Consider the following 13,889-nt stretch of genomic DNA (forward strand, 5'->3'; position numbering starts at 1 on the left):
GCTTTCTAACATGGTTCAAACATAATTTGCATTATTCCTATAAATTATAACATAAATCCACAACTTCACATAATCATCATTTTGCATAACCCTTCATCAAACATAAAATCAAAGGAATTAATCATTTAGAACATGTTATTTACCTCACTTTGATAAGGATTTAAGGAAAGAATGCAAGAAAAAACAAGTTTTCTTCTTCTCCCTCTTCAAACCCTAGCTTGAAATCTTTCCTTCAATACACTCACCACCTTAAAATCAACCCCCTCTTGATGTTTAATTAAGTTAATCACTCTAATTACTCACTTTAATTAGTGAAATCAATGAGCATTTAAGTAGAAAATCACACAATTCTTCCCCCTCTCTTTGTTTCAAACTCACGGCTAAAAGAGGAAAAGATGAAGCATTTATAGTCTAACTTTTACCAATTTACACATTAGCCCTCATTTCTTCTTATTTCTATTTTTGTCACTCAACTCTTCTTTTACTTAATTCACACCATAACATCTTATATTTTATTATATTGTATCCAATTACAATACTTAAAATCTTTTTATTTAATTTATTCAATACTTTATTTATTTTACTCATATTATAATTTAGTGGGTTTTCACAATTTTTTTTTTCAAATTTATCTAATATCTATAAAATATTTAATCACTTACAATAAAAAAAAAATGAAATCTAAAATGTATAATGATGAATTTTTTTTTTATTATATCCTATATTCATACATAGCTTATTTTTATAAATATAACTATATATATAGCATATCATATTATAGAAAAATAAGCTTGTGAAATATTTTTTACTATTCCATGAAACCATTTATAATTCTATTACGTATGAAATACATCCAACAAAAACTATAGTTTTAATAATATTTTTAACATGTAATAAAATTGGATAAAATATTAAGGTATAAAATTCACTCTAAACTAGTTTTTTTTTAAAATTTTTTTTTTTTTTTAAAAATAGCACACTTAAAAAAAAAAAAAAAAGGTTCCCGCAGGCAAGTGAACAGTGCAAGAGAACTGCACTGTTCACTATTTTTTTAGTGAACAGTGTATGCAATACATGTTCATGTTAATTGCACTGTTCATTGAACAGTTCAATTAACATGAACAGTTTAAAAAAAAGCATGAAATGGCTGCTTCTTTTTCCTGTGTTTTTAATGCAGGATTGGGCCCACCTCTGGCCACTTTCTTTATGAAAGGAAAAAAACGGAAAGTGTTTTCCTTTCTTTAACAGAAAGAAAACACTTTTTTTTTGCAATGTTATAGTATTTTTATTGACTGAATTCATTTTCTTTTAACTATTTTTCCTTGTTGTCACCAAACATTGAAAAAGTAAGAGAGTGAATTCCAAAAATTTACTTTCCTGCAATCCAACATAGTCTTAATGGAAATGAATACAAATTACTTGTTCAGTCGAAGAAATTAATAAAATAAATGCGGACCATTTCATGCATCAGCAAGGGTGCTTCATTAGACCCTAGCCAACTCTTTTTGGCCTTGGCAAGTCTCGTTGCGAAGGAGTGGGTTTTGTACAAAAGGGGTCCAATTTTAATCAGGAAGAGGTGAGAGGCTCGTTTTTATTTGTTCTTTTAGTCGGGGATTTGGGTTCTGATTGGGATGCAACATTCAAATCATATTGAGGGCAAATTTGGGTCATTTAAAAATAGGGAATGGAATTGAGAAATAGGGTTCAATTTATTCCAAATAAAATCACTTTTTAATTTTTTTAAATAAATCACTAGTATTTTTTTATTAAGAAATACAACACGTGATGTCTAGTGAAATTAAAAATATTCATGTTATTAGCGAAGCAAATGAAGAGTTTGTTTTTATTGTTTTTCTATAAAAATTCACATGAAAACTTATTTATTTTGTTTTTGTTTTTGTTTTTTTAATCAAACATATTTTTTTTAATTATTTTTTTATCCTTGAAAACTATCTTCGTAGGAATTAATCCAATGATCTTAAGAAGATATAAAATCTTTAATCCTTCAGACATAATTATGAAAACATGTTTTTTTTTTTTCATTTTGAAAAATCGTGTCATGAGACTCCTGTTAGGGAGTAAACTTCGATGAAGGAAGATTATAAAAAATCACCGACCGTACCTTATGAAAAGCACATGCTATATATTCCATGTGTTTCAGAGCGTGCACGCCATGGATACAGGCCATCCTTTTTCTTGAAAAAAAAAAAACAAACAATTATTTTTCTTTTTGGATAACTTGAGTCAAATAGAAGCCATCCAGTACTGCATATAATAGTGTGTGTGCGCGTGTGTTATTTGAGATTATTCTTGAGGAACAAGTGTACTTTAATAATTTGAATTATTATATAAGAAGGAATAACAAGTACATATGAAAAAAAAAATTACGAATACCATACTAAATTAAATAAATACAAGGTCTAAAACATTAGAAAAATGTGAATAATGCCCAATTTGTTTTATATTTTCTTGTGTTTGTTTACTATTAAAAAAATTAATTAACAGAAAATATTTTTCAGTAATAGAAAAGTTTGGCTTATTTTTCAGAAAAGTATTTTTTTTTATTTTGAGCTGAAAATATTTTTATAAGTTATGAAAAATTCAAAAATATTTTATTATTTGTTGATTATATCAAATTTGATCCTCAATTTTTAATTGTTAGATATTTTATTTTCAATTTCATTTTTTAATAAATTTTTATTTTTTTTACTTACTGTTATTTTCTTTTCTCTTATTATTTTCTTAATTAAATATTTATATATATATATATCATATTTGATCTTTATTCTTTTGAATGTTATTTATTTTTATCTGAAATAATTTATGAAATTATATTTTTTTAATTTCATTATCTTTCAGCTTTTTTATATATCAGATTTGATATTTTATTATTTTTATTTTTATTTATTTTATTTAAAATAATTTATTAATTTTTTTAATTTCATCATCCAACTTTTTTATCTATAAGATTTGGTCTTCATTTTTTTTAATAAACTTAAGAAAAAAAACATTAATAAGTTATTTTTCAACTTATTTTTCATGATCTAGTTAAATATCAAAAAGTTTTTTCTAATTTATTTTTTATAATACTATCCAATATCAAAAAATAATTTATTTTACATGAATTTAATTTTCAAAAAAATAACCTTAAAAAAATATATTTTTTAAGAAATAAACTAGTACAGAAAAAGGAAGAAGAAGTTGCACTTTATTTTGCACTCACACACACACTTTATTTTGCTCTCTTGAAAAGCCAATAATAACTTCTGATAAACGAACCAAAATTCTAGAAGCTAGTTAATTCAAAAGGGAAAACAAATGTAAGGCTGATTTAAGCGTACTGGCTCACCAGTGTGAAATTTCGCTGATTAAACGTGTTTTGAAGGATGTAAATAATTTTTTTTACTAATAATCCAATCAGTTGGGAATTCGAGCCTGTGTGAACACGTTGTCTAGCTCTAAACTATTTTTTAGATACACGCCACTGTCTGCTTAGCTTACCTATGAAAACTATGTTTAATAAGTTTGATAGTAATTATTTTTTTAAATAATTTTTTTATTAAAATATATATTAATAATATTTTTTTATTTTTAAAAATTATTTTTTACATCAGTATATTAAAACAATTCAAAATATAGAACCCATTAAATTTTAAAAAAAAAATTAAACTGTATTCCCAAACAGTGTTAAAGTTGCTCAAATTATACAAGTTATTTTGAAATTATTCACCAATAATAAGGAGATAAGTAGTTTACAATCCAAGGAAATACCCAGAGAGTCAGAGATGAGGACAAAAACAAAGAAATAAAGTAATGAACATTAGAAACACGTGAATGATGAGACCATTTGCCCACTCCCACACAACAACGAAGCTTCAAAGAAATACCTTCCGAGAAACTATAATGTATATGTAGCCTTACCCTCTTCAAAAGCCAAGCAATCCCTCCTCACTGTCAAACAAACCAAAACCCTATTGCCTAGCTAAAAAAGAACAAAAAAATGGACAGTCGATCCGATTTCCATCAGATAGAGGCAATTCGCCAGCACCTTCTCGACGATGAATCGTCTCTGGGGATCAACACTAGCAATTCATCTGTATATTGCCAGAATATGAGCATTAGCAATCTCTTCTTGACAGGGAACTGGAGTGATATTCTTTTAAAAATAGACGACTCCTCTCGAATCGCGGCCTTTGACGCTCGAGAACCAGAACCCTTCAATAAGCAAATCCAGTATTGGGTTCCTCTGAACCCTGTTGATTCAACGATCACTGCCACAGCTAAGATTAAGAATGAGCCTGAGAAAAATGTTCCGGGTGCATCGCCCACGCCGGCAAGAGAAAGGAGGAATAATTATACCGGAGTGAGGAGAAGGCCATGGGGGAAATACGCGGCTGAGATTAGAGACCCTAAGAAGAATGGTGCAAGAGTTTGGCTAGGGACTTATGAGACACCGGAGGATGCAGCTCTGGCTTATGATCATGCTGCTTTTAAGATGCGAGGAGCAAAAGCTAAGTTAAATTTTCCACATTTGATTGGCTGCAGTGACTATCGACCCGTTAGAGTGACTCATAAGCGCTCATCGCCGCTGTCGTCCTCCTCGTTATCCTCATCGTCACCATTGTCATCTTCGTCATCGGAACTGGATGATGGATCACCGAAACTGAAACGTAGAATGATTTAGGTTTAATTCTTGTCAGGATGGATAATATTGACTGTACTGTTATCTTGGCAAATTGCCAATTTGATAGCCAATTATCGCATGTGCACATATTGAATTTCACGATCAATTGCAGTTTTAATTAATTCCATCATGATCCAAAAAAAAAAAATTAAATGTATTGATCTTCGATGTAACATTGCTTTTACGCAAAGAGATTATGGAAATCCTAAAATATTTCACTGCGTTTATTTGGTCCCTATAGTCTTCCATTTCTTTACTTGGGTCTCATGTTCTTTTTTTATTGATTAAGTCTCTTTATTTTTTTTATTTTTGTTCTATAAAAATCCTTCTATCATAGCGTAGTGAGTGTATGTCTACCTGACACATTTAATTTCTGTTAGAGTAAAAATTACGTAATTAAAGAAATGAAAAAAATGAAAAACAAGCACATGAAAATTAATATTCTTTAATCAATTAAGTTCTTTTAATTAAGCTATTTTTTCAGTTAACTTATTTTATTTTAATTATTTAATTTTCACCTCAAACAAGAAAACTTTAAAAAATGAAAGTTTTTAAAGACTATATAATGAGTAAAACACAAAGGAAGCCTTCAATTACAAATTACTTTCATTTATTTATTTCTTTAATTATTTTTTTTTTATTGAAAATATATCCCATTTTAACAGGCAATCATTGAGATGCATGTGTGATTTGTCTACAGATATAGGAAGGGAATGGAAATGTAGGATTTTTTATATCAATTTTTATGTATTTAAATTAATTTAATATCGTAATTATAATAAATTTTTAATAACGTGAAGGAAATCATGCAATTTACCTCTCCTCTAATTCATTCTCATGCATGTTAGAAATATCTGCACTTCTAGGATGTAATTTCATGATTATAAAAAATTATTTTTTAGTCGATGTTAATAAACTTTACTTGCTTTAATATAGGTCAATTATTGACTTATAAATCCGATCAATCATTAATTAAGATTGAGTTTCAAATAAAATGAGATGGAAATTGACATGATAATTAACCTATTAAGCCAATTAAAATTTAGTTTGATTCATTTTAAAAAATAAAAATAATATTTTAAAAAAATTAACTTGATTCAACCATGATTAATTCATCTCAATCTTTAACTTAATCTTACACTGAATTATAAATCAGATTGAATTTAATAAGTTAATTATGTATATTGATAGACACTATATATAAACGTTTTAAATGTAGAGTTCCCCAAACACGTATGCATGGAACTCAGCAAATAAACATTATTAATCTATATATCAACACAACTAATTAACCAGTCTCTGGTCATAGCTCCCTCTCGTGTGTTCATATGTGATTTTTATATATAAAACAAAAAATAATAAAGAAACGCGTTGTTCTTTCGAACGTTTTAACTGGATCTATTGAAACACTCATCTGGTCAATCATACGGAGGAAGTACAAAGGGATCAGAGCACAGTGCTGTTGACTGACTGCACCTGCTATATAGCATCCCTTTTGTTTCTCAGCATAAATTAATATCTTTATATTAATGAGTTGAAACGTGCAACAATCTTTCCAAGAAAGGACGATCACATCGATCAATCAAATTCCTTTCTTTATTTTTCTTTTGAACCACATGCATTAATCAAATTCATGGGAGAATATTTCGAGAAAAAATCGAAATATTATTTGTCTGGAATATCTACACAAATCAAAAGAAGATATTATGCACGGTGCCCTTTCCTTTGCTTTATAGAATCAGGGCTTGTCTTTACTTTAACCAAATAAAAAAAGAGCAGGAGACTATATATTCCAATTATATGGGCTTATTAATCCGACCAACATATTAATTTTGTTTATTTTATGTTCTCCCATGTTGTTAACGTCAAAAAGATGATCAAAACCGAGTATATATACACTGTGTAATCTATATGATTTGATTCCTAGCTATGAAAAAGATATATCTATATAGTTCTAGACAATTAAATTAGTGGTTTTCGACGTCGTTGAAAAAAATGAATCGGATAGAAAAATTGTGTTCCACGCATGGACTTTCTAAAGTGTTTTCATACCTGAACTAACTTGCTGACGTAGATTTTTTTTGTTTTTTTGTGTTAAGAGTATTTAAAAAAAAATTATTTTTTTATTTTAAATTAATATTATTTTGATGTGTTAATATAAAAAATAAAATAATATATTTTAATATATTTAAAAAATATTTTAAAAAATAATTTTTACCACACTTTCAAAAATTTACAGACACTCCATAGTACAATACAAGTTGAGTTCTTTTTAATATAAATAATTAATTTAAGAGTCCGGGTTAATTAATAACTGATTTATTGATTTGATTTCATATTTTTTTTCATAATAAAAACAATTATTCTAATTCAAAATCAATTCATGTTACTTTAACCGAAATACTTTAAATTGGATGATACACAATTGATAACAATTAATAGGGGCAGAACTAATTATGATTTTAGGTATGAGGTGTCAAAACTGAAAATAAAATATAAACAAATAATGGTTAAAGAATAACAATTAATTCTTTGGAGGTGCAAAAGTGCATATTTGTTATGAAATAACCCTCAATTTCAATGGTATGTTAAAAAAAATCTTAAAACATTTAGCATTAAAATGAAAATTTGGGCTGTCATGGCCCCTCCTATCGGTAATACAAGTTGTATAATTTAAAATCAATGCTTCATGTTTATTACCTAAGTACAGTTTTAATGTAAATCTATAATATTACAATGAAAAAAGATAAATATATTATTATAACTAACTCGAATATTAAAACATTTTTTTCTTGCGCCAGTATTATGTCGGTGCTTCCACCAATAAATTATTTACTGACTGAATTATCTATAAATATGAAATTCGAAACAAAAACCTTGTCAATAACAAGTTTTTACTAGGAAATTCATCAATAATTTATATGTTTATGAAAATTCCTGTAATTTTGTAGTTCTGGAAGATTATAATTTTACTTAATTAATTTGAGCTAAAAATTATAAACCAAACTGAATCATAGCTTTATTAAAGGCAGTCTAAATTATTCAAAAGTGTTACCTACGTACATAGTCTACTCATTGGAAAGGTTGGACCACAACCCTGGTGTTCATGATCTTTCTGGTATATATGTTTTGTTTAATAATAAATCTTAACCTAAAGTGTAAGATCACAAAACCAAAATAAAAGTTCAGCATTAAAAGACAAATTTCTGTTTCAAAAAAATATTCCTTTATAGAGTTACTGTATTATTATCAATTATCTCATCCAATTCGATGGGTTGATATATAATCATATATAGCATGCTTTGATTACATCGATCTTGCAGCTAAATATGTTCATAAATTTTATCAAATTATTAAGATTCTCTGTCATTTTCTTTATGCAAAATGGTAGAAGGAATATAATTACGTGTTTCCGTTCATTCTTGCCCACTCTTCATTTTCTTTTTCATTTCTTTCTCTTAATGGTGCCCATGTTCTAGGAATTATAGCACCGGCCAAAAAAAGTACAAATCCACTTATTTAAGACAAGAGAGTCAGACATGTGTTTGGATTATGTTAATAGTGATAATTTAAAATGTTTTTCATTTATAAATATATTAAAATAAAAAAAATTATTTTTAATATTAGGATACCAAAATAATCTAAAATTATAAAAAAAATTATTTTAAATAAAATAATTAATCACACCTGGTGGCACAAGTGACATGCTATTTAATGGGGAAGCTTGGATACCTTAAAAAACACCTCAATCCAACTACCCTAAAAAAACAAATAATTCCACCACGTGAAAAGAATGCTCAGCAATGCAGAAATTTCTCAGAAAGGACAAGGTTGCTGAAATCAAATGAAATGAAACAAGTTACCCACAAAGCATCTTTAAACTTGTATAAGACATACTGAACATCAAAACCCAAAGAGCAAAGATCCACACAAACACCAAAACCCTAATCGGTGGAAACAAACACCAAGATTTATCAGGAATATGTGGCAAGGAGGGAACAACAGCTTAGAGTCTGAAGGTTTAGATTTCTTGGAGTCCGTTCAACAGCATCTTGTTAGCCCTACTGATACTGATCGTGATTTTGATACTCCGATGAGTACTTGCCCACAAATGGAAAATAGTACTGAGGGTACTGCTTCAAGCTTCAGTGATGATCATGATCTCCTCTTTGATGATTCAATGACCTCAACAACGTTAGCGGTCGTTGAATCGGAGCCTCGGGGGCAGGGCATTCCTGGAGGGGACATGGCGTGTAAGAGCAACGTCGCGCTGGCCCCGAAAGGGAGTCAATATAGGGGAGTGAGGAGGAGGCCGTGGGGGAAGTATGCGGCGGAGATTAGGGACCCGAAGAAGAATGGAGCAAGGACGTGGCTTGGAACTTATGAGACACCTGAGGATGCTGCTCTTGCTTATGATCAAGCTGCTTTTAAGATTCGTGGAAGCAAAGCTAAGCTTAATTTTCCTCATCTAATTGGTTCTAAAGAATATGAACCTGTTAGATTGAGCTCCAAGAGAAGATCTCCTGAGCCTGAATTGGTGCACGATGGCTCCCCCAAGAGGAGAAAATGAAAACGAGTCATCGCGAGCCAAGATATCCCTTTGTAATTCTCTATATTTCCTTAAGAATAAGTACTGTTGAGGTCTTGAGCGATGGATTATTTGAAACCTAGTTATGTTCTTATTAACTAATTAATCGAAAAGGTCTTCTTGTCTTTCGAGAAATCAAGAGTTCAAGGTGATGTCATATGAATCCTCGTAAGCTTCGTCCAAGTTAGATATAATTGGTTTTAGTTAATTAAGTCACAATTGTTTAATTATTATTTTTAAATGAATGTGATAAAAATTGTGTTAGACCAAAAAAAAGGGGTTTACAAGGCCACAACAATTATAGGATGGCTTAGGTAGAACATAGAAACAAAGAAAGGCAAGAAAGCATGATGATCTAATGAGAATTATGTGCCACTTACAACCTTAAAATCTGGAAAGTAATTCATGTTGTCATAAACTCATGTAGAAATTGTTTATGATGTTATAGTAATTCATTTCTATGAACTTTTTTCATAAAATTCCGTTGTGAATTTATACTCTTAAACTACTCGAATTGATCTAATTAATTCTGTTATATGATAGAAAGCAACCATTCCCAAAAATATATAATATTTTATACAAATCAGGAGATTCCCCATGTATAATCATAATAAATTAATAACAAGCTAAAAATAAATGCAAAATCTAGTTATTATAAAACTCCGCTCTATCTGTAATCCGATTCAAAACATGTTTAGATAGATTAAGTTAAAACAGTATTGTTTTGACAAAAAAAGAAAAAAAAAATTAAACTGAATTGATTAGGTTGCGGGCATTGATAATCACCTATGAAGCCAACACTTGCGCAAATAGTTTGGCTAATAGACCATGAGAATTTGTATTTCTCCCATCCTCTGGAGTTTGTGTAGCAGGGGCTGTGGAAAACAGCACATGCAAAACTCATCACCAAAAACGATAATGGGCATGGATGTTTGAGAATATAATATTAATTATTTTTTAAAATATATTTTACTTGAAAATATATTAAAATAAAAAAAAATTATTTTATAAAAAATTATTTTTAATATCAGCACATCAAAATAATTTAAAAACATGCAAAAAAATATCAATTTAAAAAAAAAAAACTTTAAACAAATTCCAATGACACTTTTAAAATAATAAAAAACAAAACCTCATAGTGCCCACACACGTAGTAGGTTTTACTTTTCAGCTGCTAGATAGCCTTATAGCAAGAAACTTCAATTCTCTAGCTATCTAGTCGGTGGTTTAATAGTAAGAGTTTATAATCAAAGGATTTGCTTCCATGTGGTCTCAAATTTGAGCCATGTGGTTGTTAATATGATAACCACTAGAGGTTTATATAATCGTTAACTTCAGAGCATATGAGATTAGTCAAGATACGTGGAAGCTGATTCGGACATCTATGTTAATCAAAAAAAAAAAAAAACTTTAAGTTCCCCTGCCTCTCCACTACAACTGGGTACCCTACCAAGGGGAAGCCTCCAAAATACATTTCTAAATTTTTCATTTAACATCATAGTTTTTATTTTATCTTTTGTATTTGTAGGTAAGCCAAACAATTGATCTAGAGGTCCAATATAAATCATAAATAAATTTTTTTAATTAATTATATATTAACAATACAGGTAAATAGTAAATAATATATAGCACAATTAAAACAAAAGTAATATAAACAATATAAAAGTTCAAATACCTTGATTCAAATAAAAATTTATTGATAGTTTAAGTAACTTAAAAATACAATACAATATAATTATGTCCATAAAATTTCAACAACTAAATATTAATCAATCGAAAACAAATACTCTTTTATTATCTCATGTAAATTAAAATCAACCTCATTCCATTCATCTTTTTAATTATTCCTAAAATATTCATTTAGCTTATTATCATCTAGTAATTAACATTGTATTTTTGGTATAGCAAAACAAAAAAGTTTTTTTTTTTTTTTGGACACCCTAGGCTGAGAGTAGAGAGTAGGACGGTGGCTAACTTTGTAGCTGGACCGACCATTGTCGCTGTCTATTAGACTGATTCGATCATGTTGAGAAAAGTTGAACCAGATAGTCTGAGACATCGAGAAGGCTAAACTGAAAACTCTGAAGTAGTTGCCTCGAAGAAGAAAATAGTGTCAGGATAGGAAATCGGAGATGGATCAGTCCACGTCCATTTCTTTGACTTGGAAAATTCGCTCAAACCGTGTTTTTAGGATATCATGGAGTAGAATTTTTTAAATCCTCGATTGTTTTAAGATTAGCTTATCTAGATTAAATTCCTTCTTGTCCGAGTATTAGTTAGACCATCCATGATCATGTCCAGGTGGAAGATGTATTCAGCCTTTCTATGGTTTCAAATAATGTTATTAATTCCAGCATTATTTACAGGTCAACCCGAATACTTGCTAATTAAAAATCTAGATTGGATTAGGTTTTATATTAAATTATATTATTATTAATTTGATTAAATCAGGTCAACGTACCTAATATGTACAATAACAACTCCATCAACATAATTTTACTTTTTTAAAAAAAAATTAAACAAGCATTATAATATTTTTTTTAATCAATTTAATTTTAAATTAACTTGGATTAACTAGGTGAAAGTTGACTTGTCAGAGGCAAGCAGCGTTTTATAGATATATTTTCAAGTCTAAGATTATAAGTATATAGTATAGATTAAACTAGTTTAGTCCAAGTATTTAACCATGAACAAATATATAGAAGTCTTGTTTGTGGTATATCATGATGGATGCAGAATTTAGTGTGCAAATCAAACGCTGAATATCAACGCATTTGGCTAGAAGGGAAAAAGAAAAGCAATCAGTTTGGTATATTGACATTCTAGTAAACCATTACACACATTAACACCAGGTGATCGCTGAGTATATTTGATGGAAGAGATTACTTATGATGGAAGTGACAGAATGGAAAAGGAGCAGAACATTATTGGAAGAGTTCTTGTTTTTGCTTGCAATTTTCACTGATTCACCTGGTTCTGCAGTATAAAAGGGTATTGTAACAACTGCAGAGCACTCCCATCTTCTCTCTGGCTCTTTTTGCAAACACCGTGTAATGAAATCGCGAAACTCCGTTGATGCACACGGCGGGGCTGACATACATATTGCAAACACCAGCCTTGTCAAATAATCCCGAGTCTCAACTTCAATTGGAAACCTCCCTGGGTAAATCTCCAAGATACCTAATCCAAAACTCCAGATGTCCCCTGCATACTCGTCACACTTTCAGCAATCTATCCTTTCAGGACTCGTGTACCTGATGGTTCCAACAAAATCTTTTGGGTCCAGAAATTGTGAAAGAATTTCTCCCAAGCCAAAATCTGCAATCTTGACGCTATTGTATGCATTATCAATCAAAAGATTGGATGGTTTGATGTTGTGATGTAAGCAATGCCCGAGAGGATTTGGCTAGCAATGTTCGATGAATGGCCTTCGCTAGTTATGTGCCTGTCAGCAAGGGATCCTCCATTCATGAACTCAAGGAGGACCTGAATATCTTCACCATTGCTGTCCAATATGATGTGGCATTTCACAATGCTGGGGTGGCTGAGGTCTCGAAATAACTCCATCTCGTGGAGGATCTCGCAGCGGGAAAATTCCTCCTCGGGGGTCAATGGTGATCACTTTGAGAGCGTAGAAGTAGGCACTGGAAGGGTTTCTCACTCGGTAGACAGCACAGCCATTGTTGCTGCCCATTAGGTTGATTTGATCAAGCTTGGAGAAGTTGAACATATTAGTTCGACTCATTGAGAGGACTGAATTTAAAGCAAGGAGCAGAGTGGGGGAAGTATAGAGAGAACTTGGAAGAATTTATAGACACAATTTTCTCTAATTGGCTATGGCCTCCAAGAAGAGACGCCATCCAAGTCAATCAATGATCTTGACTTGGAAAAATCAGATATGACCATGTTAACCTCCAAGTCCCTGTCGTCGAATATAAGGCTCTAACAGCTGATCAACAGCTCAAAGATGTATCTTTTGGCGACTAGTAAATGATGAGTGCATAACTACTGATCCATGAACAAAAAATGAAGAACTCCCACGAAGGAAATGAAGAATGGGAGGGTTCAATCACATGCGGTTATGGCCTAGTGGTTGAAGAAACTTGTTCTCTTCCTCCATATCAGGCTTCAAGCTCCACTTGTATACGTCTGTCACCCCCACGGTGCCTTACATGCTCACTGGACTTGCAAAATATTCAGTGAGCCCGGGGATTAGTTGTGATGTATGCGCAAGCTGGCCGGACACCTCGAATTAAAAAAAAAGAAGAAAAGAATGGGAGGGTTCAACAATCCACCAGGAAACAGCATCTCTGGATTTCAGACTTTCAGGTTATTGCATTTAACACAAACATTCCTGATTAGGTGTTTGAAATAATGATGTAAATATTATTTTTTAAAGTAATTTTTATTTGAAAATATATTAAAATAATATTTTTTTTTATTTTAAAAAAAAAAAAATTTAACAGCTTATTAAAACAACTTAGAATATAAAAAAATAAACGAGAAAAAAATTTAAAATAACAAGATAGTGATTCAATCACTGTGCCAAACATTTCTTTATACTCAAAACTATTAATTATATCCATTCCTATTTATTATTCTTGGCGTGAAAATCTT

General features: G+C 30.2%; 2 protein-coding genes and 1 pseudogene across 2 annotated transcripts; 2 read left to right on the plus strand and 1 right to left on the minus strand.

Annotated features, from left to right (window-relative positions):
- Positions 1-3,926: 3,926 nt before the first annotated feature.
- LOC118034089 (ethylene-responsive transcription factor 13-like) lies at positions 3,927-4,908 on the plus strand. Its single transcript, XM_035039277.2, has one exon. It carries the CDS (start codon positions 4,001-4,003, stop codon positions 4,682-4,684), a length of 684 nt encoding a protein of 227 aa, XP_034895168.1. The 5' UTR covers positions 3,927-4,000; the 3' UTR covers positions 4,685-4,908.
- A 3,570-nt stretch (positions 4,909-8,478) lies between these two features.
- LOC118034087 (ethylene-responsive transcription factor 2-like) lies at positions 8,479-9,487 on the plus strand. Its single transcript, XM_035039276.2, has one exon. The coding sequence runs from the start codon at positions 8,667-8,669 to the stop codon at positions 9,252-9,254; it is 588 nt and encodes a 195-aa protein (XP_034895167.1). The 5' UTR covers positions 8,479-8,666; the 3' UTR covers positions 9,255-9,487.
- A 2,569-nt stretch (positions 9,488-12,056) lies between these two features.
- LOC118034086 (mitogen-activated protein kinase kinase 4-like) lies at positions 12,057-13,408 on the minus strand (annotated as a pseudogene).
- Between the last annotated feature and the right edge of the window lie 481 nt (positions 13,409-13,889).

This window comes from Populus alba, chromosome 14, assembly GCF_005239225.2.
Source record: "Populus alba chromosome 14, ASM523922v2, whole genome shotgun sequence".
In the NCBI taxonomy this organism is placed as follows: Eukaryota; Viridiplantae; Streptophyta; class Magnoliopsida; order Malpighiales; family Salicaceae; genus Populus; species Populus alba.

Coding starts and splice junctions, on each gene's coding strand:
- LOC118034089 (XM_035039277.2), top strand. CDS start 4,001: ATGGACAGTCGATCCGATTTCCATCAGATAGAGGCAATTCGCCAGCAC.
- LOC118034087 (XM_035039276.2), top strand. CDS start 8,667: ATGTGGCAAGGAGGGAACAACAGCTTAGAGTCTGAAGGTTTAGATTTC.